General features: G+C 45.1%; 1 protein-coding gene across 1 annotated transcript in view; it reads left to right on the plus strand.

The window, feature by feature from the left end:
• si:ch211-225b11.4 overlaps nt 1-22,279 on the plus strand; it is a 226,885-nt gene that overhangs the window by 82,225 nt on the left and 122,381 nt on the right. The window contains exons 12-13 of the mRNA XM_048611680.1: nt 5,110-5,945; nt 19,639-19,791. Coding sequence (XP_048467637.1) covers nt 5,110-5,945; nt 19,639-19,791 — 989 coding nt within the window. The remainder of the gene's footprint in view (nt 1-5,109; nt 5,946-19,638; nt 19,792-22,279) is intronic.

The following is a 22,279-nucleotide window of genomic DNA, read 5'->3' on the forward strand; positions in this document are numbered from 1 at the left end:
ATGTGAGGCAATGCGTTTTGTTAGAAGAAACATAGAGAGACAATGCAGGCTCAGTAGTACAACTTTGAGGGTGTACAGGAACAAAGGGACCTCAGAGTTCATGTACATGATTTTCTGAGGTGGCCAAGCAAGTTGAAACAGTTGTTAAAAAGGCTTAAAGCATCCTTGGGTTTATAAATAGAGACATAGAATATAAAAGCAAGGAAGCGACACTATACCTCCACAATCATTGGTCAGATCACAATGGAGTATTGTGTTCACTTGTAGATTCCTTATTTAAGGAAAAATGTTAAAGCCCTGGAGAGAGCTCAAAGAAGATTTACGAGAATGATATCAGGAATGAGGGATTTTTAGATACAACGAAAGATTAGAGAATTGGGCTTACTGTCCTTGGACCAGAGAAGATTAAGACATGACCTTGTTCAAATTATGAACAAGTTTGTCAGAAGCTATTCTGTATGCACTTGTTGGTATGTCAGTAACTAGGGGCCACAATTTCAAGAGTGTCAGCAAGAGCACTAAGAGTGACATGAGCAGAAATTTCTTTACTCAGAGTTGTTAGGATTTGGAATGCATTGCCTGGGAGAGTGGTGGAGCCAGATTCCATAGAAATTTCAAGAGACAGCTGGATATATATTTGAAAGTGATGAATTTAGAGAGCTATGGAGAGGAAGTTGCAGAATGGGGCGAGCTGGGTTGCTCTTTTGGGAGCCAGTACAGATACGATGTGTTGAATGGCCTCCTGCTGTACTGTAAAATTCTATGATTCTATGCTATTTTACTCAGAGAATTATCAGGATTTGGAATGTGCTGCCTGGGAGACTGGTGGAGGCAGATACCATGGGAGGTTTCAAAAGACAGCTGGATATTATTTGGAGAAAGCAAGAACTGCAGATGCTGGAGTCAGAGATAACACAGTGTGGAGCTGGAGGAACACAGCAGGCTGGGCAGCATCAGAGAAGCAGGAAAGTTGATGTTTAGGGTCGGGACCCTTCTTCAGAAATGGGGAGGGGGAACGGAGCTCAGAAATAAATAGAGAGAGGAGGGGTGGGGCTGGGGAAGGTACCTACCATTTATTCCTACTTTTTGTTTTCTATCTGCCAACGATTTTCTGCCTATCTCAATACAATAGCCCCAATCCCATGTGCTTTCATTTTACACACTAACCTCACATGTGGGACTGTTGTGAGCCTTCTGAAAGTCCAGATAAATCACATCCACTGGTTTCTCCTTATCAATGCTACTAATTATATCCTTAAAGAATGTCAGTAGATTTTCCTTTCCTAAATCTATGCTGACTTCGTCTGATCCTGTCATAGTTTTCCAAGTGGTCTGCTATTAATTCCTTTATAATCTAATATATTACCCGCTACCAACATATGACTCATTGGTGTGTAATTCCTGGTTTTCTCTCTGCCTCCCTTCTTAAACAGGTTACCTTAGCTACCCTCCAGTTTGTAGGAATTATTCTGTAGTCAATAGAATCTTGGAAGATGACCGCCAGTGCAACCATTATTTGTAGGGCCACTTCCTTAAGTACTGTGGGATGTACATTATCTCAGTCTGGGTAGTTATCAGCCTTCAATCCCATCAAATTTCCCAACACTGTTTCCCTACTAATATTGATCTCCTTCAGCTCTTCCCTCTTGTTAAACACTGTTCCCCAGTATTTCTGGTTTCTTATTTGCGTCCTTTGTGAGCACAGACCAAAGTACGTATTCAGTTCGTCAGCCATTTCTTTGTTCCCTATTATAGGGACTGGAAGGGGCCTACATTTGTCTTCATGATTCTTTTTCTCTTCACAAACCTATACAAACTTTTACAGTCAGTTTTATGTTCCCTTCAACCTTTACTCTACTTTCCCGTTTTCCTCCTTCGCTAAAGTATAAACTGCTCCCACTTCTCATGTCTGTTGATATTTTTGGCCAATTTCTACACCTCTTCCTCGAATCTAATACTATCTTTGTAAGTCATAGTTTGGCCACCTTTCCCATTTTACTTTTGGACAGGAATGAAGAGTTGTTGCCTTCACCCATGTACTCTTTGATTGCTTGCCATTGCCTTTCTGCTGTTAACCTATTCAGTAGTGATCCCTAATCTATTATAGCCAACTCACACCCCATATCATTGTAGTTTCCCTTCTTTACATTCAGGACCCTAGTTTCAGAATCAACTTCAGTACTATCCATCTGAATGAAGAATTCTAGGAATTCCTCCCCTACAGTGTTGTTACTAATTTGATTTGGCCCATCTATATGCAGCTTAAAGTCACCTATAATTACAAATGTTATGACGACACATGTGTCTCAAATTTCTTGTTTAATGCCATTTCCCAACATCTCCCCTCCAGTTTGGTGATCTGTACACAAGCTCCGCTAATATTTTTTGTGCCTCGGCGTCATTGAGCGCTACCCACATTCCACATCATTGCAGCCAATATCCTTCCTCACTGTTACATTAATTTTTTCTTTAACCAGCAATTCATCTCCACTACTATTTCCTTTCTGTCTGTCCTTCCTAAATACTGAATACTGGTGGATATTCATTTTCCATCTCTGGTCACCTTGCAGCCATGTCTCTCTAATTCTGCCTATACCTTATCCATTCATATCTATTTGCGCAATTAATTCCTTCATGTTATTGCAGATGCCATGTGCATTAAGGCACAAAGCCTTAAGGCTTGTCTATTAAACATTATTGGTCCTGTGCCCATTATTTTTCACCTTGCATAGGTACCCTGTCCTCTGCCATTTTAGTTTAAAGTCTTCACATCCCCTCTAGTAAATACCTCCTCAGGACATCAGTCCTGATCTTTCCCAGGTGAAACCCATAAGACCCTAAGATAAAGAAGCAGAATTAGGCCATTTGGCCCTTTGAGTCTGCTCCGCCACTTGACCATGCTGATATGTTTCTCAACCCTATGCTCCTGCCATCTCCCAGTAACCCTTGATCTCCTTTCTAGTCAAGGATCTATCAATCTCTGTCTTAAATGCACTTAATGAATTGGCCTCCGCAGCCCTCTGCGGCAATGACTTCCACCCTTTGACTGGAGAAATTTCTCCTCATTTCAGTTCCAAAGGGTGGCCCCTTCACTCTGAGGCTATGCCCTTGGGTCCTGATCTCTCCTACCATGGAAACATCTTCTCCACATCGATTCTATCCAGATCTCTCAGTAATCTGTAAGTTCCAATGATATTCCACCACCCCCCACCCCAATCCTTCTGCAGACACAGAGTCCTCAGTCACATCTCATATGATAAGTCCTTCTTCCTCAGGATCATTCTTGTAAAGCTTCTCTGAACACTTATCCCCCCAACCTCTCCAATGCCAGCACATCTATCCTTAGCTTTGGGGCCCAAAACTGCCACCGTATTTCAAATGCGGTCTGACTGGAACAAATCGTCAATGTTCTTACCTTCTAGACCTTTTGAAATGAATACTAACATTGCATGTCAGAGCAAAGAACAGTACAGCACAGGAAGAGGCCCTTCGGCCCACCGAGACTGCACTGACACATGATGCCTTTCTAAACTAAAAACCTTTTGCCTCTACCTGGCCCATATTCCACTATTCCCTGCATATTCATATATCTGTCAAGATGCCTCTTAAGTACAGCTATTCTTTCTGCCTCCACCATCTCCTCTGGCACTTACCACCCTCTCTGTAAAAAAAACTTGTCACATCTCCATTAAACTTTCCCTCTTTCACCTTAAATCTACGTCTCCACTAATCGACATTTCTACCCTAGAAAAAAGACTCCGACTATCTAATTTATCTACGCCTGCCATAATTTTGTAAACTTCTATCAGGTCAGCCCTCATCCTCCAAGGTTCAAGTGAAAACAAAATCAAGCTAATAGCCCCCAAACCAGGCAACATCCTGGTAAGCCGTTTCTGTATCCTCTCCAAATCCTCCACATCCTTCTTGTCATATGGTGACGGAACTGTATGCAATATTCAAAATGTAGCCTAATTAAAATTCTACACAGCTTTAACATGACGTGCCAATTTTTATACTCTGTATTTCAACTGATGAACGCTAGCCTTCTTGAGTACCGTATCCTCTTGTGTTGCCACTTTCAGGGAACTGTAGACCTGTATGCCTAGATTTGCCCATTCCTAGTTTATCCAAATCCTTCTGCAGCCACCCCGATTCCTCAACACTACCTGCCCCTCCACCTATCTTTGTGCCATCTGCAAATTTAGCCAGAATACCCACAGTTCCTTCATCTTCCTTCATATATAATGCGAATAATTGTGGTCCCAACACTGAACCCTGCAGAACTCCACTAGTTACCAGCTACTGTCCTGAAAAAGACCGCTTTATCCCCACCCTCCTGCTCCAGAATGTTCTGTAACTGCTCTGAGATGTCCTTGGCCCTAGCACCAGAGAAGCAATGTAGCATCTCATTTGCAGACACAAAAATCCCTTACAATTGAACCCACTTTTAACTATTGCATTCCTACACTTCACTCCTCCCCTGTGAGTCAGGGCCAACCCTGATGCTATGAATCCGGTGTCGCTGCCTTCCCCTCAACAGTACCCAAAGTGATGTATCTGTTTTGTCGGTGAATAGCCATAGGAAACCCTTGGGCTGCCTCCCAAGACCTCTTGTTCTGCCTCGTGGTCACACATTCCCTTCTCGCTGTGGAGTTTTAGCATGTAATGTGACCATTTCTCTATGTGTTATCCATGACACACACTGCCTTGTGAATGCTCCGCAGTGACCCCAGCTGCTGCTCCAACTCCAGCTCTGAAGTTTGGTCTTTAAGGAGCTGTAGTTAGAGACATTTCCTGCACACGTGATGGCCCGAGGCCCTGGAAATGTTTATGGCTTCCCTTATAGAGCAGGAACAGCAAACCGTGGCTTTGCGCGCTCTCACCATGATTTACCCCTTAAGAAGATGCTTCATATGACATAATATCAGTTATTTTAGGCTCTTATTCCCCGGTCCTCATTGCTATAGTATATACTCCTTGCAAACTATAAACCATAAAAGAAAAGCAACACGCATGTCTTCTCCCCAGCACAGGAATTCCTACTGTGCTCTTAATTTCCAGAACTAAGCACTCACTCTGGCTGCACCTTGCCTTTTTGTCTTTGTCTAGGCTACAGAAAATGGTCCCTGTGATTCAGTGGCAGACAGCTGAATTTATGAGGGGAATGGGAGCTAGGATTTGGGACCTGCTGTTCCAGTCTGATGCTTTTTCTGGTGCTTTTTTCCAGATCCTGGGTGATTACGAGGAGCTTCCAAAACATTTGTTCAACTGCCTTTCGACAAATCACTTGTGCTCTGCAGCCTCTGAGCTGTACCGGACAATACTGCAGCAGCACAGGTTGGAATGCACCTTGACCCAGGGAACCCTGTCTGAACAGGAGCTGGCAGAGAGTTGGGCTCAGTCATGGCTTCAAATATTGGCTGAGGCTTTGACCTCTGACAACCCATTATATCAGCAGAACACAGCCAATTATTTCCTAGGAAGAACACTGAAGATCTTCCCAGCATCCTTCCACCTACTGGCTAGGGCATTTGATGGTAGCCACTCTGAACATCGCCTTGGCTGGATCACCTTAGTCAGCACACAGCAGATGACTTCTGGGTCCCTGCCCATGGAGGCCGACACACTGAGGAATTTGAGGGCCTCCCTACATTGCCTGGATGACCGTGTGCGCCTCCGTGCTCTTGCTCTGCTATGCATCAGCCCTAAAACCAACCAGGCACTGAGTTCGAAGGCCATGGGTCTGCTGAAGGAGTTCTTACCTCTCAACTTGAATTGCAGTTCCTCTTCATTCAGACAGTTGCTTCAGGTTAGTGTGAAGAAAGCCCTGGTGAGGATCAGAGACAGCTGTCTTCTGAACCTTCGTGCACTGAGAAGGTCGGACAACAGCAAGAAGGGAGGAGAAGGATACCCAGGAGCAGCAGCCATTGTATTTGAGGGTGTTGGTAAGTCAAAGTTTTTCTTACTTGTTGTGACTTATTGTAAGCATGAGCCTTATTCTCTAGACAGATAGGAGGAGACAGGTCTTGCAATCTCAGATCTTCTCCCTGGATAACATGATTTAAAACAACAACAACTTGCATTGATGTAGTAAAATGCCCCAAGGTACAAGGACAATTAATTCATAGAAATTCCACTGATCATAAGATCGTAGCTGATCTGGTGTGGGTCGCAGCTCATTCTCTTATCGACAACTCACACATGCACTCCTTATCTATCTAACTCAGCCTTGAATAAATGTAGTGGCCCCACCTCCATGGTAGAAACTAGGACATGGTATTAAATGATCTAACAGACATTTAGCTCACGAATATATACAAATACTACATTCACATCAGTGTCTGGGCTAACATTAACCTATTCAATTACAAAGAGTCGAATGCTTCCGTCGGCTTCAAGTGGTTCCAAGTAAACTTGAATCTGAGACCTTTATCCCTTCAGGTTGCATGCTGTGATACGGTGATGACATATTGAGTAGTATCTTAAAAGCATACTGACATACAAACTGAGACACCTAATACAATTAACATAAGGGAGTGTGAGTTGGTGTTACTTTAAGGGACAGAAGGATTTCACAGACCTCAAGTTTACAGAAAAAGTAGAATGTAAGAAACCAGCTAGAAAAGTGCGGGAATAGTCAAGTCAAAGGTAATAGGGTTTCTGCAGCTGATGGACTGAGATGGCTGGATTTGGACAATGTTACAGAAGTGATAATAGACTGCAGGAAATAATCAGGATTGACCAGAAGCTCAGCCTTGGAGTCAAATATGAGACCAACATTATGAGTAGTCTGCTTCCGCCCAGCATCAGGGAGAGAGAGATTGCTGATGGTTAAGAAATAAAGTTTGGTCCTGGGTTCAAAATCGCTGGTTTTCTTCCTACTGTTTAATTGGAGGACAGTTCTGCACATGCCTTACTGGATATCAGATAAACAGTCTGATAGTTCAGCAACAGTAGAGGGGGTGAGAGAGCTAGTGGTGAAACAGAAGTGAATGTTTTCAGCATAGATGTAAAACTACTTGCGTATTTGGATGATGTTAACTTGATGGCAAATAGGACAGAGGCAAAGTTAAGGAGAAGGCATTGCAAGAGTTTCCCTAAGTACAATTTCGATAGATCGGGGGATAGTAAGAACTGCCAATGCTGGAGTCTGAGATAACACAGTGTGGAGCTGGAGGACAGATTGGGACTGGGTGAAGACAGTTTTCACTGGCTGGTCAACAGAAAAAGGATGGTTTGGTCTGCTGTGTACCATGGAAGAGAGTGCTTTAGGGAGACAGTTGGCAGGGTGTGGCTTCTCTGAATTCCTGGTTGATCCTGGAATATTGATTAGTTTTAGTAAATGAGAGCAGGGCACTAAAAGCTTCATGTGGTTCAGATGGATCTGGCAGGCCAAGCCATTTGTCTGCCATATACATCCCAAGTCTGCATCCTTTGGCCTTAATGGAGAAGAGGTGAGGGGCAGACTTAAGCATAGAAAGATGAGAGATAGGAGTAGAAGACTGTATGACACATGTGCCTGAACCCAAGTCATCAATCTCATCCACACTAATATTCAGAATGTCCAAATTGGCACCAAGTGACTGGGTCAAAACAGGTGGAACCTTCAGCTCCCCACAGTTAGATGCTTACGAGTATCAGTTGAACACAGATGCATTTCAGTCTCCCACATGCTCCACAAAATGCTTGGACTCTTCTTCCAATGAGCGACATCATTTCTCCAAGTTCTCCCCCTCTTATTTGGGTGCAGTTTTGAAGGAGGGGTATCACCATGTCTGTTAAGGTTTCTGGCTCTGTATTCTCTCCTTCTTACATTTGAGGCCTACTATGGGATTACAAGCCTCAAAATACTGGATACGGGATTAAAAAAGTTTAGTATGTTTGCAGAATTTCATGATCACTCATGGACATGTGGAGTTATTCACAGATAACAAGGTGTAGAGCTGGATGAACACAGCGGGCCAAGCAGCATCAGAGGAGCAGGAAAGCTGACGTTTCGGGCCTAGACCCTTCTTCAGAAGTGGGGGAGGGGAAGGGGTTTCTGAAATAAATAGGGAGAGATGGGGAGGCGGAAAGAAGATGGAAGAGGAGAAGATGGGGGAGAGGAGACAGACAGTCAAAGAGGCGGGGTTGGAGCCACTGAAGGTGAGTGTAGGTGGGGAGATAGGGAGGAAGGGAGGAGATAGGTCAGTCCAGGGAGGATGGACAGGTCAAAGGGGCGGGATGAGGTTAGTAGGTAGGAGATGGGGGTGGGGCTTGAGATGGGAGGAGGGGAGAGGTGGGAGGAAGGACAGGTTAGGGAGGCGGGGACAAGCTGGGCTGGTTTTGGGATGCGGTAGGGGGAGGGGAGATTTTGAAGCTTGTGAAGTCCAGATTGATACCATTGGGCTGCAGGGTTCCCAAGCAGAATATGAGTTGCTGTTCCTGCAACCTTCGGGTAGCATCATTGTGGCACTGCAGGAGGCCCAGGATGGACCTGTCGTCTGAGGAGTGGGAGGGGGAATTGAAATGGTTCGCGACTGGGAGGTGCAGTTGTTTAGTGCGAACCGAGCGTAGATGTTCTGCAAAGCGGTCCCCAAGCCTCCGCTTGGTTTCCCCGATGTAGAGGAGGCCACAATGGGATTAGCGGATGCAGTATACCACATTAGCAGATGTACAGGTGAAACTGCTTGATGTGGAAAGTCTTCTTGGGGCCTGGGATAGGGGTGAGGGAGGAGGTGTAGGGACAGGTGTAGCACTTCCTGCGGTTGCAGGGAAAAGTGCCGGGTGTGGTGGGGCTGGAGGGGAGTGTGGAGCTGACAAGGGAGTCCCGGAGAGAGTGGTCCCTCCGGAAAGCAGATAAGGGTGGGGAGGGAAAAATGTCTTTGGTGGTGGGGTCGGATTGCAGATGGCGGAAGTGTCGGAGGATGATGCGTTGTATCTGGAGGTTGGTGGGGTGGTACGTGAGGACGAGGGGGATTCTGTTTTGGTTGTTATTGCGGGGAGTGGGTGTGAGGGATGAGTAGCGGGAAATGCGGGAGACACGGTCGAGGGCGTTCTCGACCATTGAGGGGGGGGATCTTGCGGTCGTTCGAAACGAGGACATCTGAGGTGTAAAGGAGTGGAATGCCTCATCCTGGGAGCAGATGCGGCGGAGGCGAAGGAATTGGGAATAGGGGATGGCATTTTTGCACGAGGGTGGGTGGGAGGAGGTGTATTCCAGGTAGCTGTGGGAATCGGTGGGCTTGAAATGGATATCGGTTTCTAGGTGGTTGCCAGAGATGAAGACAGAGAGATCCAGGAAGGAGAGAGAGGTATTAGAGATGGTCCAGGTGAACTTAAGGTTGGGGTGGAAAGTGTTGGTGAAGTGGATGAACTGTTCGAGCTCCTCGTGGGAGCACGAGGCGGCGCCGATACAGTTATCAACGTAACGGAGGAAGAGGTGGGGTTTCGGGCCAATGTAGGCACGGAAGAGGGATTGTTCCACGTAACCTACAAAGAGGCAGGCATAGCTTGGGCCCATGCGGGTACCCATGGCCACCCCCTTTGTCTGTAGGAAGTGGGAGGAATTGAAAGAGAAGTTGTTGTGGGTGAGGACGAGTTCAGCTAAGCGGATGAGGGTGTCAGTGGAGAGGGACTGGTCAGGCCTGCGGGACAGGAAGAAGCAGAGGGCCTTTAGGCCATCTGTATGGGGAATGCAGGTGTAGGGGGACTGGATGTCCATGGTAAAGATGAGGTGTTGGGGACCGGGGAATTGGAAGTTCTGGAGGAGGTGGCGGGCGTGGGTGGTGTCACGGACGTAGGTAGGGAGTTCCTGGACCAAGGGGGAGAAAATGGAGTGGAGATAGGTGGAGATAAGTTCGGTGGGGCAGGAGCAGGTGGAGACAATGGGTTGACCAGGGCAGTCAGGTTTGTGGATTTTGGGAAGGAGATAGAAGCGGGCGGTGCGGTGTTGGGGAACGATGAAGTTGGAGGCTGTAGGTGGGAGGTCGCTTGAGGTGATAAGGTTGTGGCTGGTTTGGGAGATGATGGTTTGGTGGTTGGGGGTGGGGTCACGATCAAGGGGGCGGTAGGAGGAGGTGTCGGAGAGTTGGCGCCTGGCCTCGGCGATGTAGAGGTCAGTGCGCCATACTACAACTGTGCCTCCCTTGTCCGCGGGTTTTATGATGAGGTTGGGATTGGAGCGGAGGGCTGCACGTTCTGCGGGGAAGAGGTTGGAGTGGGTGAGAGGGGTGGAGAGGTTGAGGCGATTGATGTTTCGGAATGCCCAATGATATCAATGTGGACTTCACAAGCTTCAAAATCTCCCCTCCCCCTACTGCATCCCAAAACCAGCCCAGCTCATCCCCACCTCCCTAACCTGTCTTTCCTCCCACCTAGCCCCTCCTCCCACCTCAAGCCCCACCCCCATCTCCTACCTACTAACCTCATCCAGCCCCCTTGACCTGTCTGTCCTCCCTGGACTGACCTATCTCCTCCCTACCTCCCCACCTACACTCACCTTTACTGGCTCCATTCCCGCCGCTTTGACCTGTCTGTCTCCTCTCCACCTATCTCCTCCTCTATCCATCTTCTATCCGCCTCCCCCTCTCTCCCTATTTATTTCAGAAACCCCTTCCCCTCCCCCGTTTCTGAAGAAGAGTCTCGGCCTGAAACGTCAGCCTTCCTGCTCCTCTGATGCTGCTTGGCCTACTGTGTTCATCCAGCTCTACACCTTGTTATCTCAGATTCTCCAGCATCTGCAGTTCCTACTATCTCTGGAGTTATTCACAGGTTGGATTATGCTTCCTGGTGTGAGAGGGGAATGAAATAACTCCACAGAGGCGGTATCCTGTCAACGAGTCACCCTTTACTTACAACGAACAGTCCTTGACTGTAATACTGCCTCTTCAGAGTCAGGTCTCCAAGTGCCAGAATTTCTCTCAATCCTTTTTTCTCTGTCAACTAAGGCTGTCTGACTGGACCAGATTAACAGACCTATTCAGGGAACTGGTATTCTGAAGTCCAGCTGGATGACCTCATTACAATCACTGCAGGTACAGCATGATTTTTAACATGTCTTCCTTCTGCATAGTCACTTGCCAAACCAACGCCTCTAACACATGGCAGCTATGATTATATTGACCATTGGCACTGACTTTGCAGCCGAGAGATCAAATGCAGGAATGGGGAAGTGAGATGCACCCAGCCTATCCCATCTGAATGTTCTGGCAGTCCAGGAGTTCATAGAATCATAGAATCCCTACAGTGTGGAAGCTGGCCATTCAGCCCATCGAGTCCACACTGAACCTCCAAAGAGCATCTCACCCAGACTCACCCCCCTACCCTAGACACTATGAGCTGTTTAGCTTGCCAATCTGCCTAACCTTTACATTTTTAGACTATGGGAAGAAACAGGAGCACCTGGAGGAAACCTATGCAGACATGGGGAGAATGTGTAAACTCCACACAGACAGTCACCCGAGGCTGGAATTGAATCCAGGTCCCTGGTGCTGTGAGGCAGCAGTGCTAGCCACTGAGACACAGTGAGTTGGGTGGTTGGTTTCTATGCATGCCACACTTTCTCACATTTATGGCACTGTACACTATCCAGTGTCCAGAAGATGCAGTGGCTACCTGGTACTGGACAGTGAACTCAGTCACATGTCTTTCTCCATGCTATCTCCACAAAGACTTCCTGAAAGGGAAGTACATGCTTACCTTCAAGGAGGCCAGGCTCCAGCAAGATCAGTCCCATTTCTGACCTCAAATTAATTATTTCTAAGGAAGTAGAGAGCAAGGTGGATAGAAGAAGGATTTATATTACAGGACAAGGTTGCCTTGGAGGGTGGGAACTGCTCGGCTGTACCTTCTGTGATTAACCAAGTCTCTGCTAAGATCTTATTTTACTTGAGAAAGCTGGAACTGTCCATACTCCTCTAAAAGCTTTTCTGAATGGGACTGAAGAAGAAGACGTCACCCAGGCAGCTCCAGGACAGTTTATTAGTCTGCGTGACCTCAATAATTTTCAGGAGACCATACACATATCTCAATCTTCTGTTTTCCATCATCAAGCACCTTTCATCCACCACACCCCATCCCAATAATGTGCCTTCAATATCAGAAAAGTGGACCAAGCACCTCCCTCTTAATGTGAATGTTGCTGCTGCAGGGCTTCTGCTGTTAATTCTATTTCTTGTTTCCAGTATTTACCCCTCCCATTATGTGGAGTCAATAGCAGAACTTGGAAGGCTTCTCCCTTGCAGGTTGCTTTGCATATAAACATCATTGCATCTTTTTCCCCCCTTCCTTTATTCTTTTCATTTTCTTACCTTTTTGCTTATTTTCCTTTGCTCCTTCTTTCTCCTTTATCCTTTGTCTCCCTCTTTTCCTTTCCTCTTTCCTTCTAGAGGAAAATCAGGAGGAAAAAAGGGGACATGAAATAGTTTTGGCAAATAGGGTTAAGGAGAATCCAAGGGGTTTCTACAAACATATTAAGGACAAAAGAGTAACAAGGCAGAGAATAGGACCCCTTAAAGATCAGCAAGGCTGCCTATGTGTGGAACGGCAGGAGATGGTGGAGATACTAAGTGAGTATTTTGCATCAGTGTTTACTGTGGAGAAGGATATGGAAGATAGAGAATGTGGGGAAATAAATAGCGACATCTTGAAAAATGTCCATATTACAGAGGAGGTGGTGCTGGATGTCTTTAAACGCGTAAAGGTGGATAAATCCCCAGGACCTGATCAGGTGATTTAAAAGGGATCCAAGGGGCAACGTTTTTCACTCAGAGGGTGGTGCATGTATGGAATGAGCTGTTAGAGGACGTGGGGGGAGGCTGGTACGATTATAACATTTAAAAGGCATCTATATGGGTAGATGAATAGGAAGGGTTTAGAGGGATATGGGCCAAATGCTGGCAAATGGGACTAGATTTATTTAGGATATCTGGTCAGCATGGACAAGTTGGACTGAAGGGTCTGTTTCCATGCTGTACAGCTCTGAGTCTAGAACTCTGTGGGTAGCTAGAGAAGTGATTGTTAGGCCGCTTGCTGAGATATTTGTAATGTTGATAGCCACAAGTGAGGTGCCGAAAGACTGGAGGTTAGCTTACGTGGTGCCAGTATTTAAGAAAGGTGATAAGGAAAAGTCAGAGTACTATAGACCGGTGAGCCTGACATCAGTGGTGGGCAGGTTGTTGGAGGAAAGCCTAAGGGACAGGATTTACATGTATTTGGAAAGGCAAGGACTGATTAGCAATAGTCAACATGACTTTATGCGTGGGAAGTTGTGTCTCACTAACTTGATGGTTTTTGAAGAAGTAACGAATAGAATTGATGAGGGCAGAGCGGTGGACGTGATCTATATGGACTTCAGTAAGGTGTTCGACAAAGTTCCTCATGGTAGACATTGTTAGCAAGATTAGATAACATGGAATAAAAGGAGAACTAGCCATTTGGATATAGATCTGGCTTGAAGGTAGAAGACAGAGGATGGTGTTGGAGGATCACTTTTCAGACTGGAGGCCTGTGACCAGTGGTATGGCACAAGGATCGGTGCTGGGTTCACTGTTTTTGACATTTATATAATTAATTTGGATATGAACATAGGAGGTATGATTAGTAAGTTTGCAGATGACACCAAAATTGGAGATGTAGTGGACAGCAAAGAAAGTTACTTCAGAGTACAATGGGACCTTGATCAGATAAACCAATGGGCCGAGGAGTGGTAGATGGAGTTTAATTTAGGTAAATGTGAGGTACTGCATTTTGGAAAGGCAAATCAGGGCGAGACTTGTATACCTAATGCTAAGGTCGTGGGGAACGTTGCTGAACAAGGAGACCTTGGAGTGCAGGTTCATAGTTCTTTGAAGGTGGAGTTACAGGTAGACAAGATAGTGAAGGAAGTGTTTGGTATGCTTGCCTTTATTGGTCAGTGCATTGAGTATAGAAGTTGGAAGGTCATTGGTTTGGCCACTTTTGGAATACTGCGTGCAGTTCTGGTCTCCTTGCTATAGGAAGGATGTTGTGAAAATTGAAAGGGTTCAGAAAAGATTTACACAGATGTTGCCAGGCTTGGAGGATTTGAGCTATAGGGAGAGGCTGAATAGGCAGGGGCTATTTTTCTGGAGAGTCGGAGGATGAGGGGTGACCTTATAGAGATTTATAAAATCATGAGGATCTTGGATATAGTGAATAGACAAGGTCTTTACCCCAGAGTTGGGGAGTCCAAAACTAGAGGGCATAGGTTTAAGGTGAGAGGGGAAAGGTTTGAAAGGGACCTAAGGGGCAGTTTTTTCATGCAGAGGGTGGTGCGTGTATGGAATGGGCTGCCAGAGGAAGTGGTGGAGACTGGTACAATTGCAACATTTAAAAGGCATCTGGATGGGTATATGAATAGGAAGGGTTTAGAGGGATATGGGCCAAGTGTTGGCAAACGGGACTAGATTAATTTAGCATATCTGGTCAGCATGGACGAGTTGGACCAAAGGATCCGTTTCCATGCTGTACATCTCTCTGATTCTGTCTATGACTGTAATCTTCTTTTATTCTTGGCTCCCCTTCCTTTTCTTTCTCTGTCTCTGTCACTGTTTTTCCACACTGTTTCACCTATTCAGCAAGATTCATGTGTACCAGTGCTTGTTCTCCCTATCCAGCAATGACTACATCACTCCAGAGGACAAGATAATGAAAAATGATGTTGGAGCCTAATTTCTCCTCACACATTTTTATATAGTGAGATTTGTGTTATCCAGCACTCACCAGGGGTGGGTAGTGCTGGTAAATCAAAAACACTACGTAGCACTTAATACCTCAGCTATTTGGGAGACTTATCGCAGCTGGTTCTTTTACAATCACTTCAGACTGACAACACCTGTATTTTCCACAGAACTTTGACATTTGTTAAGATCATTTAAAACCTGTCAATGTTAAAAACACATGGCCGTAACTATTCTAGACCATCAGATTAGCGCAGTCAGCTTGTCATTATGATAAAGGCAGAGCTTGAGTGTTACAAAGAATGAGTTTTAAACAAAATCAAAGGTTAGTTTTATTACACAACTACTGTTGATAGTTACTTGTTAAAATATATGTAGTTGAAATGTAGACATGGATAAAAGATATTTGTAAAAATGACAGTAAGGTCAATCTGTCATCATTACTTGTCCTGACTGCTTTTGAAGATTTCTCTTGCCCAGCTGAAGGAATTGTAAAACTGAAGCCACAGTTCTGCAGCTGCTCTGGTTCCTGTGGTTGAATAGTTTGGATGTTGCTTGTACATATGAACTGAGCAGAATGGGCTCAGAAAGCACATGAAGTCTTCTTTGCTTCACATTTACAACACTGCAGTTTGTAGCCTGGTTCAGTATAGAAGTCCTTTCTGAAAACAATAGATGCTGGAGATCACAGCAGGTCAGGCAGCGTCCATTGAGAGAGAACAAGGTAACATTTCGATTCTAGATGACATGTTATCAAAGCAAAGTGAAGTGTGGAGGGGGCAGCATTCATGCTATAGTTGGATGGGCGTGGTGGAGTGTAGAGTGCTGGGGGAGAAGGGATGTTGATCGTTCAGATTATGTGATCGGAATGTAAGACTGACAGAACAATTGTATGTCTAACTGCCAGACTTGAAAGGACGAACAGTCTTACTGGGGTGAAGAGAGGGGAGAAAGGACATGGTGACAGAGAATGTAACAAGTAAAGCTGAAAGAAAGGGAAGGAATGGGAGTTGGTTTACAATTTGAAGATGTTGAACTCAATATTAAGTCCAGAAAGCTATAACGTGCCTAGTCTGAAGATGAGATGTTGTTCCTCCAGTTTGCTCTGTGATTCACTGGAGCACTGCAGCATGCCAAGGACAGACAAGTGGGTATGCGAGCAGGATGCTGTGTTAAAATGACTGGCTGCAGGAAGGTCGGGGTTATGCTTGCGCACAGACTGGCGGTGTTCTGCAAAGTGGTCACCCAGTCTGCGTTTGGTTTCTCCAGTGTAGAGTAGGCCACATTGGATGCAGCGAATACAATAAACAAGGTTGGAGGAGGTATAGGTGAAATGCTGCTTCACCTGGAAAGATTGTTTAGGCCCTTGGATGGTGAGCAGGGAGGAGGTGAAGGGGCAGGTATTGCACCTTCTGGGTTATGTGGGAATGTGCCGTGGGAAGGGGTGTGGTGTTAGTAGTCGATGAATGGACTGGGAAGTCCCACAGGTAATGATCCCTGCGAAATGCAGAAGGGGGAGGGGCAGATGTGTTTGATGGTTGCGTTCTGCTGGAGTTGTCTGAAATGGCAGAGAATGAGTGATGGGAAGGGGCAAGAGCAGAAGCACGGATGATAGGTTGGATTCGATTGAGAGCCCTGTCAACCACAGTGGGCAAGAAAACATGGTTATAGAAGAAGCAAGTCATGTCAGCAGCGCTGTTTTGGAAGGTGGCATCATCCAACCAGATGCAACTTAGGTTCAAGGAACTGGGAGAATAGAATGGAATCCTTGCAGGCTGTGGCATTTGAAGTGCTGTAGTGAACGTAGGTATGGCAGTCAGTGGCTGTGTAGTGGATGGCAGTGGACAGTTTATTCCCCAAAATGGAGATGGAGAGGTCAAGGAAAGGAAGGGAAATGTTGGAAATGGAAATGTAAACGTTATAGACGGGTGGAAATTGGAGGCAAAATGAACAAATTTTTCAAGGTCCAAGCGGGAGCATGAAGTGGCGCCGAGGCAGTTGTTGATGTTCTGAGAAAAAGAGTTGTGGGAGGGAGTCAATGTAGGACTTGTACAAGGATTGTTCCACAGGCAGAACTGAAATCCATGAGTGCCCATAGCCACTCCTTTGACTTGGCAGGTGTGAGATGAATTAAAGGAAAAATTGTTTACTGAGAGAACAAGTTCAGCCAGGTGAAGGAGAGTGGTAGGGGATGAGGATTGGTCAGGCCTCTAGTCGAGAAAAAAGCCGAGAGTTTGCAGACCATCCTCGTGCACAATGGAGGTATAGATGGATTGGACATCCATGGTGAATGGGAGGTAGTTAGGGCCAAAGAACTGGAAATTGTTAATAAGGTGGAAGGTATCAGAGGAATCATGGATGTGGGTGGGTGGGGTCCGGACAAATAGAGAATGGAGTCAAAGTAAGAGGAAATGAGCTCGGTGAGGCGAGGGGCCCCACAACGGGCTTCCACAACATGGTTTGCTTCTTCTATGACTGTCGTTTCCTGCCCACTGTGGTTGACAGGGCTCTCAATCGCATCTGACTTATCATCTGTGCCCCGCCCTTGCCCCTTCCCATCACTCTCAACAGCGTTAGCATATCCCCCTTGTCCTCACTTTTCATCCCACCAGCCTCTGCATTCAAAGGATCATTCTGTGCCGTTTCAGACAACTCCAGCAGAATGCCACCACCAAACACATCTTCCCCTCATTCCCCTGTCTGCATTTCACGGGGATCGTTTCCTCCAGGACACCCTAGTCCATTCATTGACTACCAACACCCTTCCCCGCTTCCCATGTAACTGCAGAAGATGCAACACCTGCCCCTTCACCTCCTCCCTGCTCACTATCCAAGGCCCTAAACCGTGTTTCCAGGTGAAGCAGCATTTTAACCTGTACCGCTTCCAATCTTGTGTATTGTATTCACTGCACCCAATGGAGAAACCAAATGCAGACTGAGTGACCACTTTGCAGAACACCCCTAGTCTGTGCGAAAGCATGACCCTGACCTTCCTATAGCCGGTCATTTTAACACAGCATCCTGCTCACGTGCCCACTTGTCTGTCCTCTGCATGCTGCAGTGCTCCAGTGAATTACAAAAACAAGATCTCACCTTCAAACTAGGCACTTTACAATCTTGAACTTAATATCGAGTTCAACACCTTCAAATTGTGAACCAACTCCCACTCCTTTCCTTCCTTTTAGCTTTACTAGTTACATTCTCTGTGACCATGTCTTCTCTCCCCTCTCCCCACCCCAGTGGGACTGTCTGTTCTTTCAAGTCTGGCAGTTAGATGCACCATTGTTCTGCCTTTCTCACATTCAGATCACTTAATCTGAACTATCAACATCCTTTCTCCCCCAGTACTGTACATTCTACCTCAATGCTGCCCCCTCCATACTTCATTTCAGCTCTGATGAAGTGTCATCTAGAGTTGAAACATTAGCTTGTTTTCTCTCCATGGATGCTGCCTGACCCACTGTGATCTCCAGGATTTGTTGTTTTCAGAACAGATTGCAGCATCTGCAGTAATTCGCTCCTACATGGAACTCATTTCACTGGTTTGCCTTCCTTTATCTCTCTGTTGAGATCTCTCTCTCTCTGATGTTACTCACAGGATTCTTCTGGAATTCTGCCAAAATGTTTCAAAACTTACGGTGGCTACCATCCCCGAACTGTTGTATCATGCTTCCATATTAAACAGTAAATCTGTCTATCGCTGTCAACTTTTAATTACCTCAGCCAATAATATGGATGGTTCTCAGGTTGCAGTGAGCTAGGAGGAGCTGTTCACACTTCCAGGAAAATTATTGTTAGCTAGTTTCTGTTACCTTTTGAAATGTTCATTGAATTACAAAAAAGATGTCTTGTGATCTTTTTTCCCTGAAATAGGTACAGTATATTCCCAATGCCAGCTATTATGATTCCAAGCAATTGTAATATTTGATAGTTCATTTTCTGTTTCTGTTTCTGCTGGGTTTTTTTTTGTTAAGCAAACTCTATGTTCCATCTTAAACAATTTAAAGTCCCTTGAATGAAACCTGGCTTGATAGATCATACATTTAATTTTTACGTTGGTTAACATGTTGGTTAGCCTCTGAACCATATTCAGATGAGGTTGCAGATAATCTTTAACAACTGACCATATGTTTATTGCACAAAAGAGCAAATCAACGAACAGAGTTATAAATATACATATACATGAAGACTATTCAAAAGATCTTTACGTGAACATCAAAACAAAGTTTCAGCCTGTTTCCACAACATTTGTTTCAGAGACTCAATACTAGAGAAATATCACTCTCGTTTGCTGGCATAAACCTGCTAGAATTCTATTAGCCGAAATTTTCCCAGTTCTAGTAAGTTGAAGACTTCTATCTCAGATCTCCTAACTTGAAAACTCCACAATAAAACATTACAGCTGGGAATGAATAGTTCCCTTGAATGGATTTGATTCACCTGCAAGGCAAAACTGATCTGGTCGTTCTGAACTGAAACTTTGAACTTTCAGTTCAAAGTGAAAGGTAATTGCCTTAATGTGGTTACGTTGCTTATCATAAGCCCAACAGTGTAAATATTTTATCCATTAACACCACAGGGGTTCTCCCACGCTCATGACTACATGACTACATGACTACATGCTTGCTTGGGACTGATGTATTTGGGTCATTTGTTCAAATGACTTAGTGAGCTTTTAAAAAATACTCTCAGAACTGATTCACCTTCACTTGCCTCTAGTTTGAATTCCAAATCCAAACACCTTTCATTATACAGCTTAATTCACAAGAGAAGTTATGTGGCTTCTGAGAGGCATTTTTTGGATTTTGTGACCATTATAAATAGATTTGGCTTCTTTCCAAAATGTGTTATGATTACATTCATGACAACTGTCTTCTCACCCCTCTCCATCCTGCACTCCTTCACTGGCTGTGGACAAACTGAGAACAGTCCTGATCTCTTGTCATTTGGATTGTTACAGGTTTTGTACAGTGGCTGCTAGAGCTGAGTGTCTCTTCTCTGCTGCCAAGTCTGAACTACCAGAGGAAGAAGACAGCATTACTGCTGATGGAGGCCCTGCTCGAGACCTGTACAGACAGCTGGAGCCCAAACAAAAGGAAAGGACAGCCACCTCGTAAGAATCAGGAACACTTTTTGTTGGTTGACTGAAGGGAAGTTACCCAATACCATTGGGAAAATCCTCAGCACCTTCAGGAAACGAGGACACAAATGTTTCTTAGAATCCCTACAGTGCAGAAAGAGGCTCTGAAGAACATCCCACCCAAACCCAGTCTCCTATCCTATCCTCATAACCCTGCATTTACCATGGCTAATCTATCTAGTCTGCACATCTGTAGATACTATAGACAATTTAGTGTGACAATCCACCTAACTTGCATATCTTTGGACAGTGGGAGGAAATCAGAGTAACTGGTGGAAGCCCACACAGACACGTGCAGTGTATGTTAAACCTAGGGGCCACAGTAGGTGCTTTCTGTGCAGGTAACATTCTGCAGCTTAGCTTAAAGCTGAGATTCAGGATTCACTTTGGGGTTCCATTCTCTGGCTGTATTATATGTACTTGTGAATCAGATTGACATGTGGCAAGTGATTAATACCCACATCTCCATCTTCTCTACCGAATGAGGCAGACTTACTTGGTCACCTGATTGGTATCGGGCTTCTTTGATGAAATGAAATAAAAGCAGAGAATGTGCTGAAAACTCAGCAGGTCTGGCAGTCTCCATGGAGACAGAAACAGAGTTAATGTTTTGAGTCCAAAATGACTCTTCGTTCGAACTGAAATGAGCTGGAAATTACCATGTTTTATAGAAGACATGCGTGAAACAAATGAAGAAGGTGCCTAGAGCAAAAGACAAATGAAGTACTAATGGTGGTGAAGGAGAAATTTAGATATAAAAAGGAATGAATGCTAGATTTGAAAAGGAGAAAATGGGTCTGCTATGCTGAGAGCAAAGCCACCAAGATACACAGAAGAGACAGAATGAGGGTTGGCGTTGTATTTAGAATGGAAGAGAAAGGGTATAGCCTGAAGGTGTTAAATGCAGTATTGATCCCTGAAGGCTGTAAAGTGCCTAAATGGAAAATGAGTTGCACCTCCTCTGGCTTCTGTTGTGCTTCATTACATCTCTGCAGCAGACCCAGTATGGAAAAGTTAACATGGGAACAAGGAAAGTTGGGTGGAAAAATGCAGGTGGAGTTTAATATGGGCAAGAGTGAGCTGAAGTATCTGGAGAGGTCAAATGCAAGAGGAATGTATACAGTAAATGGTGACACTTAGGAGCATTGATGTACAGGGGAATGTTGGTTTGCAAGTCCATAGCTCTCTGAAAGTGGTAACACAAGTGGATAAGGTGGTAAAGAAGGCAAATGGCATTTTCACCTTCATTGGTCAGACCATTAAGTACAAAAGTTGGCAAGTCATGTTGCAGCTGTATAAAACCTTAGTAAGGCCATGTTTGCAGTCCTGTGCACAGTTCTGGCTGACACACTTAAGGAAGGTTGTGGAGGCTTTGGAGAGGGTGCAGAAGCAGTTTGCCAAGATGTTGCTGGATTAGAATGTATTATCTATAAGGAGAGGTTGAACAAACTTGCATTGTTTTCTCTACAGTGTCGGAAGCTGAGGGGGCGACCTGATAGTAGTATATAAAATCATGAGGATCATGATGAAGATGGATATTTGAAGTCTTTTTTTTCCCAGGGGTGGATAATTGGAGTCTTTTTCCCAGGATGGAAATGTCAAATACTATGGGGCATAGATTTAAGATCAGAGGGAAAAGTTTGAAGGAGATGTGCAAGGCGGATTTTTTACACAGAAGGTGATAGGTGCCCAAGAAAGGTGGTGAAAGCAGATATGGTAACAATATTTGAGGCATTTAGACTAATACATGAACAGACAAAGAATAGAGGGATATGGACCGTATGCAAACAGATGGAATTATTTTAGAATGACATCGTGGTCAGCACAGACACTGGGCTACAGGGCCTGTTCCTGTGCTGTACTGTTTTGTGTTCAAGGTGATTTATTGAAATGATAAGAAACTGGAAGGTCAGGGTCATTCTTACAAACAGAGTGGAAATGTACAGCTAAAAGGCCACGCAGTCTGCATTTGGTCTCACCAGTGTAAGGGAGACAGCACAATGTGTAGTGAATATAGTAGACCAGATCAAAAGAAGTACAAGTAAATTGTTGCTTCACCTGGAAAGTGAAAGAGTAGTCTTCAATATTGAGGAGAGACCAGGTGAAAGAGCAAGTGTTACACCTTCTGCGAGTGTATGCAAAGATGCCATGTGATGGGGAGAGATGGTGAGAGAAAAAATGTTAGGGCTGATGAAGGAATGAACCCCATGTCACACAATGAACAGTCGCTGCAGAATGTTGGCAGTGGAGTGGAGAGGAATGTGTTTGATGGTGTTCTCCTGCTGGATTTGGTGAACAAGGCAGGGATGATTCCTTGAAAGTGGAGACTGATGGGGTGAAAGTGAGGGGAACGCTATCATTGTTCCTTGAGGAGAGAGCCGGGTGAGGGCAAAAGTTTGAGAAATAGGTTGCATTTGGCTGAGGGCCCTGTCAACCTTGGTGACAACATTCTTTGGTTGAG

The sequence above is a fragment of the Rhincodon typus genome, chromosome 24, assembly GCF_021869965.1.
Source record: "Rhincodon typus isolate 14 chromosome 24, sRhiTyp1.1, whole genome shotgun sequence".
NCBI lineage: Eukaryota > Metazoa > Chordata > Chondrichthyes > Orectolobiformes > Rhincodontidae > Rhincodon > Rhincodon typus.